Source organism: Pseudopipra pipra, chromosome 17 (genome assembly GCF_036250125.1).
Source record: "Pseudopipra pipra isolate bDixPip1 chromosome 17, bDixPip1.hap1, whole genome shotgun sequence".
In the NCBI taxonomy this organism is placed as follows: domain Eukaryota; kingdom Metazoa; phylum Chordata; class Aves; order Passeriformes; family Pipridae; genus Pseudopipra; species Pseudopipra pipra.
In genome coordinates, this window is record NC_087565.1 from 4,385,807 (window position 1) to 4,402,058 (window position 16,252).

Consider the following 16,252-nt stretch of genomic DNA (forward strand, 5'->3'; position numbering starts at 1 on the left):
GCAAGAAGATCTCAGATTCCAAATCGATTGTTTAGTAATAGAGGAAGGGAAAAGACCAATCTTCATCCTGTGTTTTAAACTTGCCTTTTCCAAAGTGTTTCCAAAGTGCCTTTTCCCTGTTTGCTGCAAAAATTCTTAGGTGTAAAACTGACTGTCAGGAAATTCACAGGGATCTTTGATCACCTCTCTCAGCATCTCCTGCTTGTTCCTGCTGTTCCCTGTGAGTATGAGGACTCCTGGGCCCGTCCTGTGCCAGCCTCTCCTGAGCAGTTCTTCATCAAGAGATGATGGAGAGAGAAGTGGAACAAATAATGCTGATGAGAAGTTGCCAAGTCTTTCCCTTCCCACAAGCCACAATTGCCCTTTTGGTCCATTTTAAGTTCAACCTGTTCTGGGGAGCAGGAAAAGAGATTTTCTACTCTCACTTGTGATGCTAAAGTGTAGCTTTTCCAGCTTCTTGAGTGAGCTTTGCAGCTTGACAGCTCCTGCATGTCCAACACGTGTGAAAGCCTCTCAGTCACATTTCTTCATAATGCTTGAAATTTTTTCCTAATGGCAATGGAGAACTTTTCTGCTGCACACAGTCACCTTATTATTGAATCACAGAATGGGTTGGGTTGGAAGGGACCTTAAAGATCACCTGCTTCCAGTCACCTTGCATAGGGTGACTCTGGAGAGCAAGGAGCCTGCTGTGCTCCCCATCTGTTCTTGTGGTCCTCTATGATTTGGGGGCTGGATTTTGACATGGAGAGTCTGCAGAAGCACCTCTTCTCTCTGGTGTCAGTTTACCCCTGTGCAAGGGGATTAAGACAAGGCAAGGGAGATGCAGAAGTCAGGAATGAGGTTGTGCTACAAACCCAAGTAAGGGCCAGGAGCCTTTCTCCATCACTGTGGCCTCTCCAGCTCAGTGTCCTTCTAATATCTGCTAATCGGCTTTTCATTTGTAGGCTCTGTTTTAATTCACTGGTGTTCATACCTCCAATATGAAGTTGGCAAGCTTGAGTCTGTGTAAGAGCTGTAAGTCAGGGCTGGGCAAATGGCTCCAGTAGTGCCTGCAAGCTTGGCGTGTGTCAAGGGGATTTGCATCTTGAAGGCAGAGCTAATCCCTTTTCTATGGTCTGCCCTTGCAGGCAGCTGCCCCAGAAGCATTTTGCCTGTCCTGTCCTTCACCCTCGCTATAGGTGGGGATTTCAGCATAAAGAGGGCCGTGGGTCAGGGCTGGGAACACTGACCTGGAATGCAGGAGGCTTGGATCCAGTGTCTGCTCTCACTCAGACACTCAAGGTGACCCTGGATAAGTCCTGCAGACTGCACATACCAAGCGCCAGAGCAGGCTTACGCATGCGGACACCCCATCCACCCATGAAGCTGGCCTCCAGCCCAGCTCCAGCTCCAGTGGCCAGCCCAGGCCAGGAGACCTGCTGGGGGATACTGCTGGAAGAGAATAAATATATAAAGACCTTACCAGCACTTCCAATCAGCCTTTTAAACCTTGAATTGCATCTGCTCGGTATTGCTGGGGTTGTATTTTGAGAGCTCTCTGGAAATCTGGGCATGTTTTTCCCCTCTGATCTGCAGAACCTTCTAAATAGCTGATATTGAGCGAGGGTTCTATTTCATATCATCTCTGCTTAAAGATGCACATGCTGCAAAAGTTGCCCTGAGGCCAGCAGCTGATGAGGGATATGTCCAGAGTCCCTGGATGAGACAGGATTTTCAAAGTCAGCTGCAGGAGGCAGATCCTCAGCACTCACTGAAATGAATAGGAATCTTAAAGCTAAATATTCAGCTGGCTTTGCCAAGTGAACAAAATTCTTGTGAACATCCCTTTTGCCACTATTTCCTTAAGAGAATTAACCTCGAGATCTGTTCTAAAAGTAGGAGGATTGAATGCCAAGGAATTTGGCTGGATTTGACTTCTGTGCTTCATTTGCAGAGGCCAGAATGATCTTCCCACCGTTTAGGTGATTATTTACACCAACCCTGTGCAATGAGACTTTTACGCAGTTGTGACAAGGGATTTGGAAGCCAGGGAGGATTTTTTAGACCATTTCCAGCACCTTCTGTGTGACTCTGGAGTGACCTGCCAAGATGCTCTAAGACTCAAAGAGGCAGAGCTCCCTACTCACCTTTCGTGGAAGAAGGAAGAGGTACAATCTCCATTTCTGTTCCATGGATTCTTCCCTTTCCAATAAACCAACATCAACCAATGACAGGAGGGAAAATGTTTGCCTTAGAAAATCTCTCACCAGCTTCACAGCTACAGACCACACCAAGCCCATCCTCAGGTCATGGAGTTATTTGCAAGTGTTTGGTATCTGACCCCTCCTCTTTGAATGGGAAGACTTGCACCAAAGCAGGCAGTCATCACTTCCTCAGTCCTGGGAAAAAAGTCCAGTGCTGACAATCTTTGATGTGATTATTTTATATCCCAAGGTTGGATGAGCAGGTGGATGCTGCCAGAGCAGGGAAACCACCCAGCACAGCTCAGGCAGCTGAGTTTTGTTGGCTCCTACAGGATCGCAGGGGAAGAAACCAGAGTTGGGTTGCATTTGAAATAAAGCTCATGCGAAAATTTGCATAATAACATGTAAAAAAATGTGATACGAAACTAAATATAGTGCAGTGGTATTTTACCAACCTCTGGTTAATCAAAGTTAACAACATTATAATGTAACAGACGTCTCACTCATACTAAATTTCCATTCTTTCAAACCATCATCATGTTTCTGAAAGGCAGCTCTACAGGAAAAGTGCAGTGGAAACCAAAATCCCAACTATACTACACTTCAAATCACCGGTAAACTTGTCCTAATATGGATTATAAAGAGGTTTAATACTTTATTTTAGGCCTCACCATGTGATTTGAAGCAAACCTGGGTAGAAGAATTGGGTGGAAGGGCTCCCAGCAGGAAACACCTGTTTCCAATGCTCTGGAAATAGCCAGATTTCTCTATCATGTCTGGAACAGATATATAAATATTTACTTTAATCAAACCCACAATTTTGTGTAGAAAGCAAGAATGTTTTCAGGTAAAGCCTTTCAGCTTGCTCTATTTAATCTGCAATATTTTGAGTCTCTCAGAGGAGTGTTGATGCTATGAGCATTAGCCAAGGCTGGTCCTGCAGGAAAGCCAGAGAAGAAAGCACCAATCCTTTCTTTGATTTTTTTGTTTCTTTCTCTCTCTCTCTTTTTTTTTTTTTTTTTTTTTTTTTAAGAAACTTGCCCTCTAAACCTCGTATCTTTCCACTTTCTCCTCCTGCAGTTCCTATCATGAACTGCAATCTCTGTCCTACCAGGTTCTTGCTGAGGCTCCAAGGCGTGTTGTACCTATTTCTGCATGGCCTTGATTTAAAAAGCAGAGGTTGTGTTGTAAATCAGACACTGGGCAGTAACCCTGTGCCAGCCTCACTGGCCTGGTGAATCCCAGACTCTTGTTGCTGTTCACACAGGAGCCAACATGGCATTGGAGGCTCCGATGGGCTCTGGGGGGGTTGGATCCCATAAAACCCCTGTGGGAAGCACACAGGTCCCAACATGCTGAGAGAAACTCTCCCCTTTTTGAGTGGATAGTTGATCGACTGCCCTCACCCGGGGTTTGATGCCACGAGGACCTGCCAGTGCTTGGCACGTTCCTGGCACCCTCCTCGCCCTGTTCAAAGCCCCCGTGGGTTGAACTCCTTCACGGCTGCTGTTAATAGGTTAATGAGACCCTCGTCTGGCAGAGTTAGAGTGCCTGGCTTTCTAAGATAAAACTATCCAGCGACATTAGGAGGTTGGGCCTCTTTATGACTGAACGCCATTCATCCTGAGTACACAAGAGCTCGCAAATTTAATAAGCAGAATCCATTTCAGCCCCGTGGCCTACCATGGCAACAGGAGAGAGGGGCTCCAGCCTCCGCTGCTCAGGCATCATTATCTCCAGGGCCATCTGCTCCAGAGAAGCACAATCCCAAACTCATTTAAATAGAGCCAGCCTGAAATATGTGACGATTTTTCCCAGTCTCCCCCTCCCTTCCCGACGGCTTCCCCCCCCCCCCCCCATCCCTGCACACAGCTACACCTCCACACACAGGCAGGAGGAGATGTAATATTCAAAGGGTGAGGAGAGGGTACGGGAGACAAGATTATAGTGATAATGAACTGAGGGAAGGTGAACGGGGGAGGGAGGAACTTTCTGTCTTTGGCTGCTGTTCCCCGACAGAGCAAGAGGTTGCAATAAATTATAAATGTATTTTTTTTTTCAAATCATCTTCTTGGAAGAAATATTTCCCAAACAATGATTCATCACCCTCCCCAGAACTCTGCCTCTCTGGAACAATTAAGTAGTGAAGAAAACTAACCCAGTTAATTCATTTCTTTCTGTGTTTTTCTGTCTCACAATGCACCATTCTCGTTATGAGTGGATAAAATAAATTACCTAAATGTGTTCACCCCTTGTAACTGGTGACACTTCAGTAAGCAAATGGGAGGGGTTAGGGGGAAAAGGATTCAGTCCTTACCCTGTGGCAAGGATTTGCACCCAAGTATGTGCTGTCTCATGTTTAAGGGCTCCCAAGCCAGACTTTGGGACAGGGAATTGTAGCAACTTTCTGTCCTCAAGTGCACCCCTGAAGGGGACAGGAGAGGACAGGGGCTATGACAGAGGGAGACAAACAAGAGCATGCAAAGTCGCACCGTGTCTCTGCTTCTGGACAAAATCACTTTTAATGCATCTGTTTTATTTTGGACACAGGCATAGAGGCTGCAGGAGCTGTAAGGAGGGGTGTGAGCCAAAGCAGGGGCAATGGGAGATGCTGACAGGTGGTTCTACAAATCATTGCCCCAGCAGTGTGTAAAGTTTGAGGGGTGCTTCAGGCTGTAACAGGGAGGAGATGGCCTAGAGCAAACTCTAAGGAGCCCCAGGGAGACATCCCAGTTGGCACCCAGGCTGGAAAGGGAGTTTCTCTGCCTGGCCCCTCCACCAAGGCTCTACATGGTGGGAGAGATGTAGCAGCCAGAGGGGAAAGAAACTACTGCAGGAATTTCTGAAAGATGTCGTTTCTCATTTGTTTTCTGTCAGGGTCCTCTGACCTCTGCTCGCTGGGTCACAGGAGTAAATCTGTCACGGGCTGAAAGACGGGTTTCCTCGGCTGAGGTGGAGTCAGTGCCTGTCCACTGGTATCCCTGTCCCTTCCGAGAGTCTGTCGTCTGTCTGGAAACACCTGCCTTGTTCTCACTTTTCCAGGTCTGCAGGTCACATACACCACACTGCATGAGCACATGTGTGTGTGCTCTGAGGTGTTCAGGTGGCAGATGGGATGGGATAGGGTGAAAGCCACAGACCTCATAACTTTCAGGGCAGGCATGCAGTGAGACACATGACTTTTCCAGCTGCAATCCATGCATATGCAGTGCCAGAATCTTTCACCTGAAAGTCTTTCACCTGACAGGTCTCCCAGCTCTACTCTGTGGCACGTGGAGCTTGTGTGGATTACACAGGGTGAAGCTGCAGTACATCAGCGAGACCAAATGGAAGTGTAGAAATGCATCTGGCATACGGGGGGGGGGGGGGGGGGGCAAATGAAATCATATATATTCATTACATTTATTTAGTGATGTGAAGCCTCCCAGTGCCCATAACACCCCGTATCTGCCGTCATCATTCACCCACAGCAGAGGCAGTGCCTGTGGGACACAGCGTGGCAGATGGCCAGGAAGCCAGTGCAGCATCACAGAGGCAGGGACATGATGAATGCCTGCAAGGACAGGCATCTCCGCCCCGGCCCTGGGGAGAGGTGAAGGAGGCAGAATGGAATTATATATCCTGGAAACTGGAGGCTTTCCACCATCAACAGACTCCTGGGGTATTTTGGTGTCCCCTTCTGTGGATTTTTGCAAGAGTGGTGCTTGTTCAGGTGAGGAAATTGTGGTGCCCATCCCTGGGCAATGTAACCACATGTGCAAGACACCTGGAATGACCAAGGTGCCCAGTGTCCCCTGCTGGAGGCTGAAACTGCTTTGGTCACATCATTTACTTAGCACAGATATAACCTTTAAGTGTTCACTAACTCAAGGTGTCAAGTCACTGATTAGAAATGCAGACTCAGCAAACCCTGGGTGATAGATAGCTTGTGACATATTAACTTACACAGAAAGCATCTATTGCTTGGAAATCTTTTGAGGTTGATAAATTGAGGGATCTACCACAAAATCCATAATAATATGTTTTTCTCTGTAGCGCAGTTAGAAATGATAAGGTACCAAGTGTTATCAGAGACGAATAAGCTTCAAAGTATTTGCAGAGGTATTTTAATTTATTAAATGTGCAGAATAGTTGAAAAATTAATAGGAGCAGTTTTGCTGCACATTTCTCAGCTTTTTCTTTTCCTGGACTGAGTAGTGCCTCATGAAGACCTGAACCTAACCAAGCCTTTGAGTTATCCTCCTGGACAAAGATTTAGCCAACAAACAAAAAATCCCTATGAAAACACAGTTTCAGCTCCTGTTTAGCTCTTATTTAGAAGAAATATTATTTCCTTTAAGGGACTTTTGAACCTTTTTATCTCCTCATGGAAATCCTTGTTAGAAACGTCTGAGGAACTGATGTTCATAGTAAGATGCAGCGTCTACTCCAGAGGAAAGGAAAGCCAGATATCTTTACAGAGAGACTGATGCTGCCAACTCCAGCTGATCCTCTGTGAAAGCTCAGCCTGGAGTCACCAGCCAGCCTAGACCTTTGCCTTAAGCGCATGCATTCAATTATTTAACAAGGAAAATGGGCTCCTGTAACTAATAAAATACCTGATTGAGCCCCTTAATCCCACTCTAACATCTTTAAAACAGTGCCAACACAGGTGAGACCTCTGGGAGAGGAGAGCTAAATATTGCTCTCTGCCTCGTGGCTTGCTTTCAGACCTACATTTCATTCCATCTCTGTTGTTCAGAATTAATGTTGCAGGGAGAGCAGCAGAGAGCTTTTCTAGGAAAGCATGGCAAACTCCCAGCTCCAGCAGGAACCAGCCTACCACCGTGCAGATCCGCTGTAACACGGGTAATTCATCCTGGATGGCAAAGGCTGGGCTGGTTTGTTGTTTTTATTTTTGTTTTGGAATGCTCGGCTTTTAGCAACGTGAGAAAACCAGCTCACGGGTCAAAGCTCTTGGAGCAAATCTTTCTGCCTTATTTTTCAGGTTCTAAGAGATAAAGCCCAGCAGGTGGGAAGGAAGAGATGGAACAGGGCAGCTCTTCACTCTTCCGTAAGTAAATTGGTGGTTGCAACGTCTCCAGCTCCTGGTGTGGGGGCCTGACGTAACGAGCCAGGAGAGCCCAAAACCTTCCCTGCATAATTGTGTGCCTCGATGGGCTGACACTGGGAATTGATTTAGCTCTTCCAAGGCTCAGCTGGAGATGGGGTGGCTTTTGAGGGGCTTAGGCTCTGTCCCAGCATATCACCCCTCATTGATTGATCCCTTTCACTGCAGACTCTGACAAGAGGTATGAAATTATCATTAAAGATGCCCCTCAGAAAGTCTCTGAGCCATTTTCTATCAGATTTATGCTGTGTTGGGAGGAGTGAGGTAACAAGCTTCTCCCTTTGCTTCCTGTCCTCTAATTCTGCAGCTGAAGGGTCTGGCTGGGACCAAAGGGATGGGACAGAGGGAAAACTGTGCTGTGAACCAGGTCTGGGCAAGCCTGGGAGATCAGCAGATACCAGTGTTCTGGTTTTAGTCTGACACAACACAGCTCTCAATTTTGATCACATTAGCAAGAGGAACAAAAAAAAAAAGGCATAAAGTTTGACATTTTCAGATTAATAAAATAACATTTGGATTGCTTGTAGTGAAGAAGCATTGGGTTAAACATCCAGGAAAATTTGGGGCAGGCTATAGCTATAAATGTACCAAGCATCCTTCCTGGGATCTATTTCACACGCAGCCTCGTTTTCCTGCATATTTTCTATTTTTGTTTTCTTTAATGGGTTTCAGCCGTGATATTTTTAAGAGCGCTGTTCTGTGCGTAGCAGCTGCCACTGCCACACTCTCAGCCCGGTTGCCATGGCTGAGACACGGGGCTCGTGCCAGAATTTTGTTGGTCAACAAGTCACTGTCAGCGCTGTAGGGCAGCGTGTTTCCATAGCTGTCTGTGGAGAGGGGCATCCTCAGGTGATGTGATGCTGAGTCTCCTTTTTTAAAGGACTCAGCCTAAATGCACTGGTGGGTTTGTAGTCTTTAATGTGACTATTTAGCACCCTAAGAGCTGAACTCTTTCCAAATTAGCCGGAAAAGCAAGTGAGACAATTTTTAACACAGCACTGGTGGAGCAGCTCGTTTGTGCTAATCAGAAGGGAGCGATCAGTTTGAAAATGTCCCCTCTTAATTTAATTCATGGACTTCAAAACCAAGTTTCTTCAGATGCAGGTGCCTTGAGAACATCCATTTTTAACTCATTTGAAGGAGTGAATTCCTCTCACCGGACTTAATTAGGGACAGGTATTAAATCGAGGAAGAAGATCTTAGAAGAAAAGTGATTTTATTAGGAAAGAACTGTAGGGCACTTTAATTAATGCCAGAACAGCTGTCCTTAAACTGTTTCTCCCCTATGAGCAGATTATCCCAGCAAAGGCTAAGAGGCCATGGAAAACAAGGAGCAAGCTCTGTTAAGAGATTCTGGTCCCTATCTGCACCACTGTCACAAGAAACCGTGAAGCATTTGTCTGGTCCTCCCTTGGATCTCAGCATTTTTCTGTTTTCTTACAATATAGACTCATCCCAGTTTGTTTCTAAGCGAATTGCTTTTTTGTTCATGTTGCATATTCCCTAAACAGTCGTATTAGTGGTGGCAGCATGTCATTTTGATGGTGTTATGACAGTATGACGCCAAACTGGTATTATCATAACATTTCTCTTTAAATCTTGTCTGGAAACATATTGTTCTCCCTTGCCAGCGCTTCCTTGTTTCTCTCACCCTTTACCACAGTTCTGGGTTGTCTTTTTTGGTTTAACTCAGCTGTTGCAAACGGGATGATACCCAGTGTGTACGGAGGCATTTTACTGATCATTCAGCTGGTGGGACCAAGCAAAAGAAGAATGAACCTGTTTGCCCAAGGCTGTCCAGAAACCTTACCTGTGGGAAAGCCCCAAGCCCACTTTTCCCTGGCTCTTTTCTCTTATGCTTCACCTTGCTCAGATTTACTGAGTTTAGATTTATGAAGTTTAGGTTTTAAGATCCCCGTTGCTATCACTGAATTATTTATATGTCTTCCACATTTTTTTCTACAACTTCAATTAAAAAGTGGACTCTGATATCCCCCAAATGGTGTTTAATTTAAGTCAGTCTTAAATTTAGAGGATTGCACCAGGAGATGCCAAGGAGCCACAAGGCCAGAGGCTCAGCCTCCCTGTGTGACTGAACCAAAAAAATCTGGAGGCATCTTCCCCCGACCCCTCTCATGTCTCCAGAGGAGTGAATATGCTCTGGTGCAGGTTGGCTTCGAGTATTTCTGGCTGCAGGACTTTCCTGACTCTCAGCCCATTAGGGATGAAGGGAGGATGGGAGGGGATCCTGTGACATGGGAAAGCTCCCTGACAGTCCACCAACAGGGGTGGAACACCTATTTTCCTCTCCAACAGCCTGTGGATGAGCACAGACACCATCTCCATCACCCTGGACATCTGCACCTCACAGCTGCTCCTGCCCCTTGTCCCCAGGCCCTTCCTCACAACAAACCTTTGCTCAGGTTTGATTTTTGCCTGTTTGTTTTCCCATCCCTCCTGCTCCCTGACCTGACAAGCGCTCCTTTTAGCAGAGTATTAATTATCATCACAGTGCTGGGACTGGTAATTATCCCTCCCTTGTGCTTTCTGGGCTTCCCAGCACGGCTTGCAATGAGGACAGGGTGAAACGGCTCAGCTGGCAAGGGGCTCGTGGTGTGTATCTCGGAGCTGTGGTAATTTTCCTGTGCCAGAGAGCAGGGAGTGAGGGGATGAAGAAGAGGAAAAAGAGTAAACTGTCTCTTTGGATTGTGAAGAATGAGAAAAACTCAGCTCATAGCCTTTAACCTTTAAGGTTAAAGCCTTTAAGGGTGTTTTCTTCCCAGTGGCTCCCAGAGTTTATGGCTCCCAGAGAAGAAAATGGGAGTAGTCTTAGTCTGTCCACCAGGAGAGGGAAAAGCCCAGGAGGGCTGAGAGGATGATAATGATGTTTGCCAGTGTGGAGAACCTACCTTGTAACAAGAAGAATGAGGAAAAAATCAGAATAAAGACATATAGAGGGGTCACAGGGAGAAAATTTCAAGGATGTGGATACACCTGCATGTTCCTCTGTGGGTGTTTGTATGTGGCAACTGCAGCAGGAGTTTGGGGGACCACTTTTTGGGGGACCACTCACAGGGCTCTTGTGGGCTGATCAGGCACAACTGGGCACAGCAGCAGCTGTTTAGTTCTCTCACGGGTATTAACAGCCATGCTTGTGCCTAGTTCACAAGATCTGTCCAAAATAACTCATACTCATTTAGGGCATTGCATTTCACAGCATTTAAAAATAAAAACTCTGAATTTAGCTCTGTCCCCTCACACCAGCATAGTAATTCTGTAATACCTTGCTGTACTTTGATCCTAAAATTACATGGTGACTGGCCAGCCAGGGCTGACGCTCCAAGATCTTCATCATTCCAGCGCTGCTCTGAGCAGTGGGATCTGCCCTGGGAGGCTGTGGCCATACTGAGCCCAGCGAGGAGCCACCACACGGGATGGCAGAGCCAGAGAGCATCAAGGTGGGAGCCCAGATGCCTTCCCAGGCACAGTGCTACTGCCACTGCCAGAAATGCAACAGCTCTGACATGAATAAAATGAAAAAAAAAAAAAATACAGGCCAAAACTGTGATTTTTTTCTACAGCAAAATGGCAACACTGTGCTAGTGGAAATTGCCTTTCATTACAGCAGGGAGGGGAAAGGAAGATAAAAATGAAATAAGCTGTGCTTTCCTTCCCTTTATGTCTTTTTCGTGAACCTGTAAGGATTCTTTCTGTCTGTTCCCCCCCCCGCCCAAGTTTCCTGCAGCAGTGAGAAGTTTTATTAGAATTTATTGTGTACTTTGTCTAGGAATTTAAGGATCTCAAGCAAATCACAACCCTGGCCTGGCGAACACGGCTAATAGACACAGTAAGAGCAGCTTTTATTCGAAATAGAGAAGCCAGGTGTCTGAGGGAAATTGGATGAACACCCTTTCCTACCCTCAAAAAATCAGTGCCAGGAGTTTTCTGTGTAAAAACCTGCCCACTGGGGGATTTTTTCCCCAGTATTAAGGATTAATTGTAGCAATGGAGCTGGGATGCTGAAATTCCATCTTTAAACACATAAGCATTGCAGCTCTGCCTTTGCAGCAAGGGAACTTTGAGCGTCTTCCTTTATACAGTGGAGGCAGCTGGGTTTTTGGACTCAGGGTTGAGGAAGGTGATACTTGGCTCTCAGCTCTGCCGGTGGCTCTCTATGTAACCTTTGTCAAAACACTGCCCAGTTCGAACGAGATGGAAGAAGATTCAGTGCAGCAGCTCCTGAAGGTGGACAGACTCAATTTTCCAAGTTTCCAATTCTCCACTTGGAGAAGTGGAACTGCAACACCAAACTGAGCTGCTGAGAGTGCCAGTATGGCCTCAGCCTCCTCCTCCTCCTCTGATGCCACCATTTTGGATAACAAACAGTCTACACTGGCTGTCACTTTTTTGGCTGCTCCCTCTCCAGCTCGGCAAAGACAGTCCAAATACATTCTGGAATCCCCGCGTGCCTCAATTCAATTTCCCAATCTGTTAAATGAGGATAACCACTGACTTCTGCTTTGGGCTGTCAGCGCTGCGCTGCCATACAGAACCAGACAGAAAAGGGCTTTCTCAATGAGGGTGATCAGCACCCTGGAGCTGAGCAGCTCCCCTGGTTGGGCATCCCCCATCCACGGTGGCTCTGCTGGTTTTGGGCACGTGCTCATCCTTCCTGCACGCCAGCTAAGGAACTGGCTCGGGAAACCGCATCCAGCCTCCATCTCCTCTGAAGGCAGATTGCTCACGGGCGGAGGAAATCTCCTGGAGAGTGAACCTTGTCAGCAAAAATGCAAATATTTGGAGACAAAGTGTTCATTACAGCAGAACTTGATTTCAGGGTCAACCCTTTTTGCAGCAAATTGTTAGCCAGCTAAAATGTTTATTGTCACCACACTCTGGCAGTTTTGACAGTACCTATCAAGTTGAGCTTGAAAATATCTGCATACGGCTTCTCCGTCTTTCCCTCACGCAGCCATAAGAGGGATTTAAGACAGAAGAAAACAGTCAACAGATAATTGGAACTATTCTCTTCTTTGTGGAAAAGCCAGGGCTGGCAGGGACTGGGGGAGCTGTTTAAGAAAAGGAAAGTGAGGCACAAGCTGTTGGTAAGAAGGCGGTGGGGTATGTGGAGGAACTTGTTGGTGATTTTAATTTTTTCTGGTGCAAAACTGTACACATGGAACAATAAACTCCCCCCAGTCTGGCAGTGCATCACCAAAAATCACACTACAAAGGGATGGTATTTCTTTTGGTCTTTTCCTGTGTGAGCCACATGGCTTTCCAGGCCCCTTGGCAGGGAATATCCAGATATCAGCGGAATTCTACGATTCTCCTCCATTCCCATTTGTGTTCTCTTCTGCTCCCCTTAACTGGCCTGCACAGGACTAAGGCCAGTGGCACCTGGGAAGAGGATCACACTGCTGGCAAGCTCAGAGCCCGGAGGGATGAGGTCCCATCTCTACACAGTGCTCCAAGACCCAGAGATGGAGCAAATCAGGGCCAACTCTGCCTTGCTGGTGAACAGAGGAAAGGGAAGGCAGCAGCAGAAATTTTGGGGAAAACAAGAACCAGGGTGAGATGCTGATAAAAACACCAAGAAGGAGTAGATGAGGTAGCTGCAGGCCACTAATAAAATTTTGGGGCTCCCTTTGCTAGACAAAAGACAGCAGCTTTCTGCTCAAGGATGGACTCTTTTTACTCTGGTTTTTGCTCCTCTATGCCTTTACCTTTTCCCCTGGCTAATGCTCAGGGAAGGTGAGACAGTCTGGATCCACTGCGAAGGGGTTTTGTTTCCTTGCTTGCTGGAGCTGAGTGAAGGCTGTTTCATCTCAACAGGCTGCTCCCAACACCCCTTAATTTGAGATCTCCTGCATGCAGGAAGCAATGGAGTTGAGTGACCTTGCTGAATCCCGGCCGCTGCAGCTGCTGGAGAACAGGGGAGGAAAAGAAAAGAGGGGAGGAGGAAGAGGCACTTTGCTGTCTCCCATTAAAGCCCCAAGAGGCTGAAGATGAGAGAGAGGAAGTTTCAAATTGCCAGAACGTAATTCTGAAAGTCATTTTCCAAGCGCAGAGCTCTCCGCAATGTCACCTCTCATCTTCCAAGGTGGGCATTGAAGGGACAATAAAGCACAGAATATTCTGCAAAGGCAGAACTGTTAATTCAAAGAGGGAAGAGGTGCCAGTCCCCAAACAGGCTGTCTCACACCCCTTTCTGCAGAGAGAGCTGTGCAATCAGATGTAGCCTTACAGGGGGCCCAGCTACAGCTCCTTTCCTGAGCCATATCCAGCATGGATGCCTGAACCAGCTGAGCTAAGTGTGGCTGAGCCCAGTCCTTCTGTGACTAAGGATCCCAAAAAAATCCCACCTATTCAGCAGTTAGATTTTTAATTTGACTCAAACACCTGCCTTTCAATTCAATTCAATGACAATGATTATTGCTATTGTTATTTTCTTAGACCTCCCTGAGACCAGCAGAAAACCGTGATGGATGTGGGGAAGAAAAGATGCACTTTGATATTCACACACTCCTTCGTCAACCCAGCAAAGATGTTCCTCCATTCCCTCTCTTCCAGCTCTCTGCCTGCAAAGAAATATGGATTAAGGAGTTAGGTGTAGTTAACAAAGAGTTTGGCCCAGGATCTTGCCCCAAAGTGTGAATTACCCTCCTTTCTTCTGCATACTTTTCCAACCTTTATTCCAACTGCTTCCCCCATTATGTTTATAAAATAAAAAATACTCAAATATTTAGGCATCCCCTGCTGAGGTAAGTTGATTTCAATTCTCTTTCAGTTAATATCACTTTGTCCCATTCTTCTTATTACTGGTGCCACCTGTTCCTCCAAGCACAGGTTTTTCCCCTTTTCCAAATTAAGGGAGCTGACACCGGGACAGTCTTGCTCTCTTTCTGCAAATACACTTATTTGCCCACCTGGGTGAGGGTGATGAGTTTTTACACCAACAATCAATTTTTGCCAGGCAAACTCTCTTCTCTCCCACTTTCAGAAATGGCACTTTTCCTTCTCTGCAGGCCTGGGCTGGCCCATGGAAAGAACTGGACTTCTTTTAATCTGGGCTGATGAGCAGAGAGCAGGGGGTCACACAACGTAGAGATGGCACTTTGTCTTCTGAGACAACAGGGTGACAAAGTTCAGTGCTATCCCTGGTTAGTTGCATTATTATTATTATTATTATTATTATTATTATTTCCTGGTAACTATTTCCTTGCTTTTCCATCTGGGAGGCCAATGAGAGTACTGCTTGCTGGCCTGTATCCAGTTTTCTCCAGCTGGGATCCGTTCAGTCCAATGTTGCCATCTGTCCTTTGAGGCAGGAGGACATCCTCTTCCATTCTGGATCCCTCCCAGAACAAATTCCCCCTTTCCCTTCCCCAGTGCACCCCGGGCTCAACCAAAGCATCCAACAAGCTGTACGTGGCCACTATTAGCCTCATGGATTTCTAAACCAGCTTGGGCATGCAGGAGTCCAGTGACTGCAGTGCTGACTGCCCAGAGCCCTGCCAGCCTGGGGACTGCCCGCAGGACTGTGCCATGTGTCCCTGCCCACAGGGTGAGCTGGGGGGGGGCTGTCACTCCACAAGCAGCTACTGTGTCTTTTGGGGTCTCTCTTTCATAATGGAGGTGGATTTACCTGGGCAGGTAGTGATAGGACAAGGAGGAATGCTTTTAAATTAATGGAGGTGAGATTTAGATTAGATATTAGAAGGAAATTCTCCCCTGTGAGGGTGGGCAGGCCCTGGTACAGGTTGCCCAGAGAAACTGTGGCTGCCCCATCCCTGTAAGTGTCCAAGGCCAGGTTGGATGGATCTTGGAGCAAAACGGTCTAGTGGAAGGTGTTCCCGCCCATGGCAAAGGGTTGGAATGAGATGGTCCTTAAGGTCCTTTCCAACCCAAACCATTCCATGACTGGGCTCCCTCGGGATGCTTCCCCCCCCCCACGCCCCTCCACTGGGATGTGCACACCATCACTTCATCTCTCTCCTAATTACAGGCAGGAGGGAGGTGCTGAGCCCCCGCCCGCTGGGGAGGACCGGTCCCCTTCCCCAGCCGCCCCCCCCTCCGGGCTGGGAGGGGGGGCAGTGACGGGGGGTGCGCATCCCCGGGCGGGGGCGGGGGGGACCGGATTGGCCGCCGAGTGCGCTGCGAGGATTTTGCGGCGCGGCCCCATTGGCCGCCACCGCCCATAAGTTTTTGCTCCGGACGGGAACTTTTCCCAGGGATGATGGAGTAACCCCGGGCGGCTCCGCGCCCGCTCCCCCAGCCGCCCCGGGCCAGGCAGCCACCGCCACCCGGCAAGGATGAAGCTCTGCGGGACTTTCCTCGGTTCGTAGCCGTTCGCCGGAGGATGGGCGGGGTGGGGTGTGAGTGTAGGGAGGCTGTTCCTCAGTGTGTCTCCGCCGTTTCTCCTCTGAAACACTTGAGTTGCTTAGTTCTGCCTAAGTCACGCCTTGGCAAAGGGGCTTGGTTGCCGTGAGGGGGGAGGATCGCGGACCCACAAATTACCCGGTCCCTCCTTGTTTTATATTTTCCTCCCCAGTGTCGTGGCAGAAAGGGATTTCCGAGAGTATTTCACAGCGCAGTTTTCCCGTGTTTGCGTTTAGCAAGCGAGGTCCGGGTCTCATCCCCGCCCCTCCTCGCTTTGCTCCGGGCTCGCCCGCGAAAGGTTCCAGGTGCGGGGGGTGTGCGGCCCCCGGTGCTGCTGCTCCGAGGCACCGGTGGGGCTTTGTCCCCACTGCCGCGGGTTTCACCTAATTACAAAGGACGAGGAGCGAAGGGAAGGGTGGTGAGGAGAAAATCCTGTTTTGTGCAGCTTCTGGTCACAGTTTTTCAGGGGAAGGGGGTGGTGGTTTGATTTGGCTTTGTGTTTCCCCCCCCCCCCCCCGTACATTGTTGGATAATAAAGGGGCGGGGGGAGATGTTATTAAATAAAGAGTTAGTT

At 47.8% G+C, this 16,252-nt stretch overlaps 1 protein-coding gene and 1 long non-coding RNA gene across 4 annotated transcripts in view; both read left to right on the forward strand.

Annotated features, from left to right (window-relative positions):
* The first annotated feature begins 433 nt into the window (after positions 1-433).
* LOC135423581 (uncharacterized) lies at positions 434-14,131 on the forward strand. Its single transcript, XR_010434837.1, has 3 exons — positions 434-7,034; positions 7,174-7,239; positions 13,753-14,131. It is a non-coding gene; the product is annotated as an uncharacterized LOC135423581 (long non-coding RNA).
* Positions 14,132-15,531: 1,400 nt separating this feature from the next.
* The window catches only part of MYT1 (myelin transcription factor 1), a 65,531-nt gene continuing 64,810 nt past the window's right edge, over positions 15,532-16,252 (forward strand). For all 3 annotated transcript variants that reach the window (XM_064673993.1, XM_064673994.1, XM_064673995.1), the window contains exon 1: positions 15,532-15,636. In XM_064673993.1, coding sequence (XP_064530063.1) covers positions 15,612-15,636 — 25 coding nt within the window. In that variant the 5' untranslated portion in view covers positions 15,532-15,611. The remainder of the gene's footprint in view (positions 15,637-16,252) is intronic.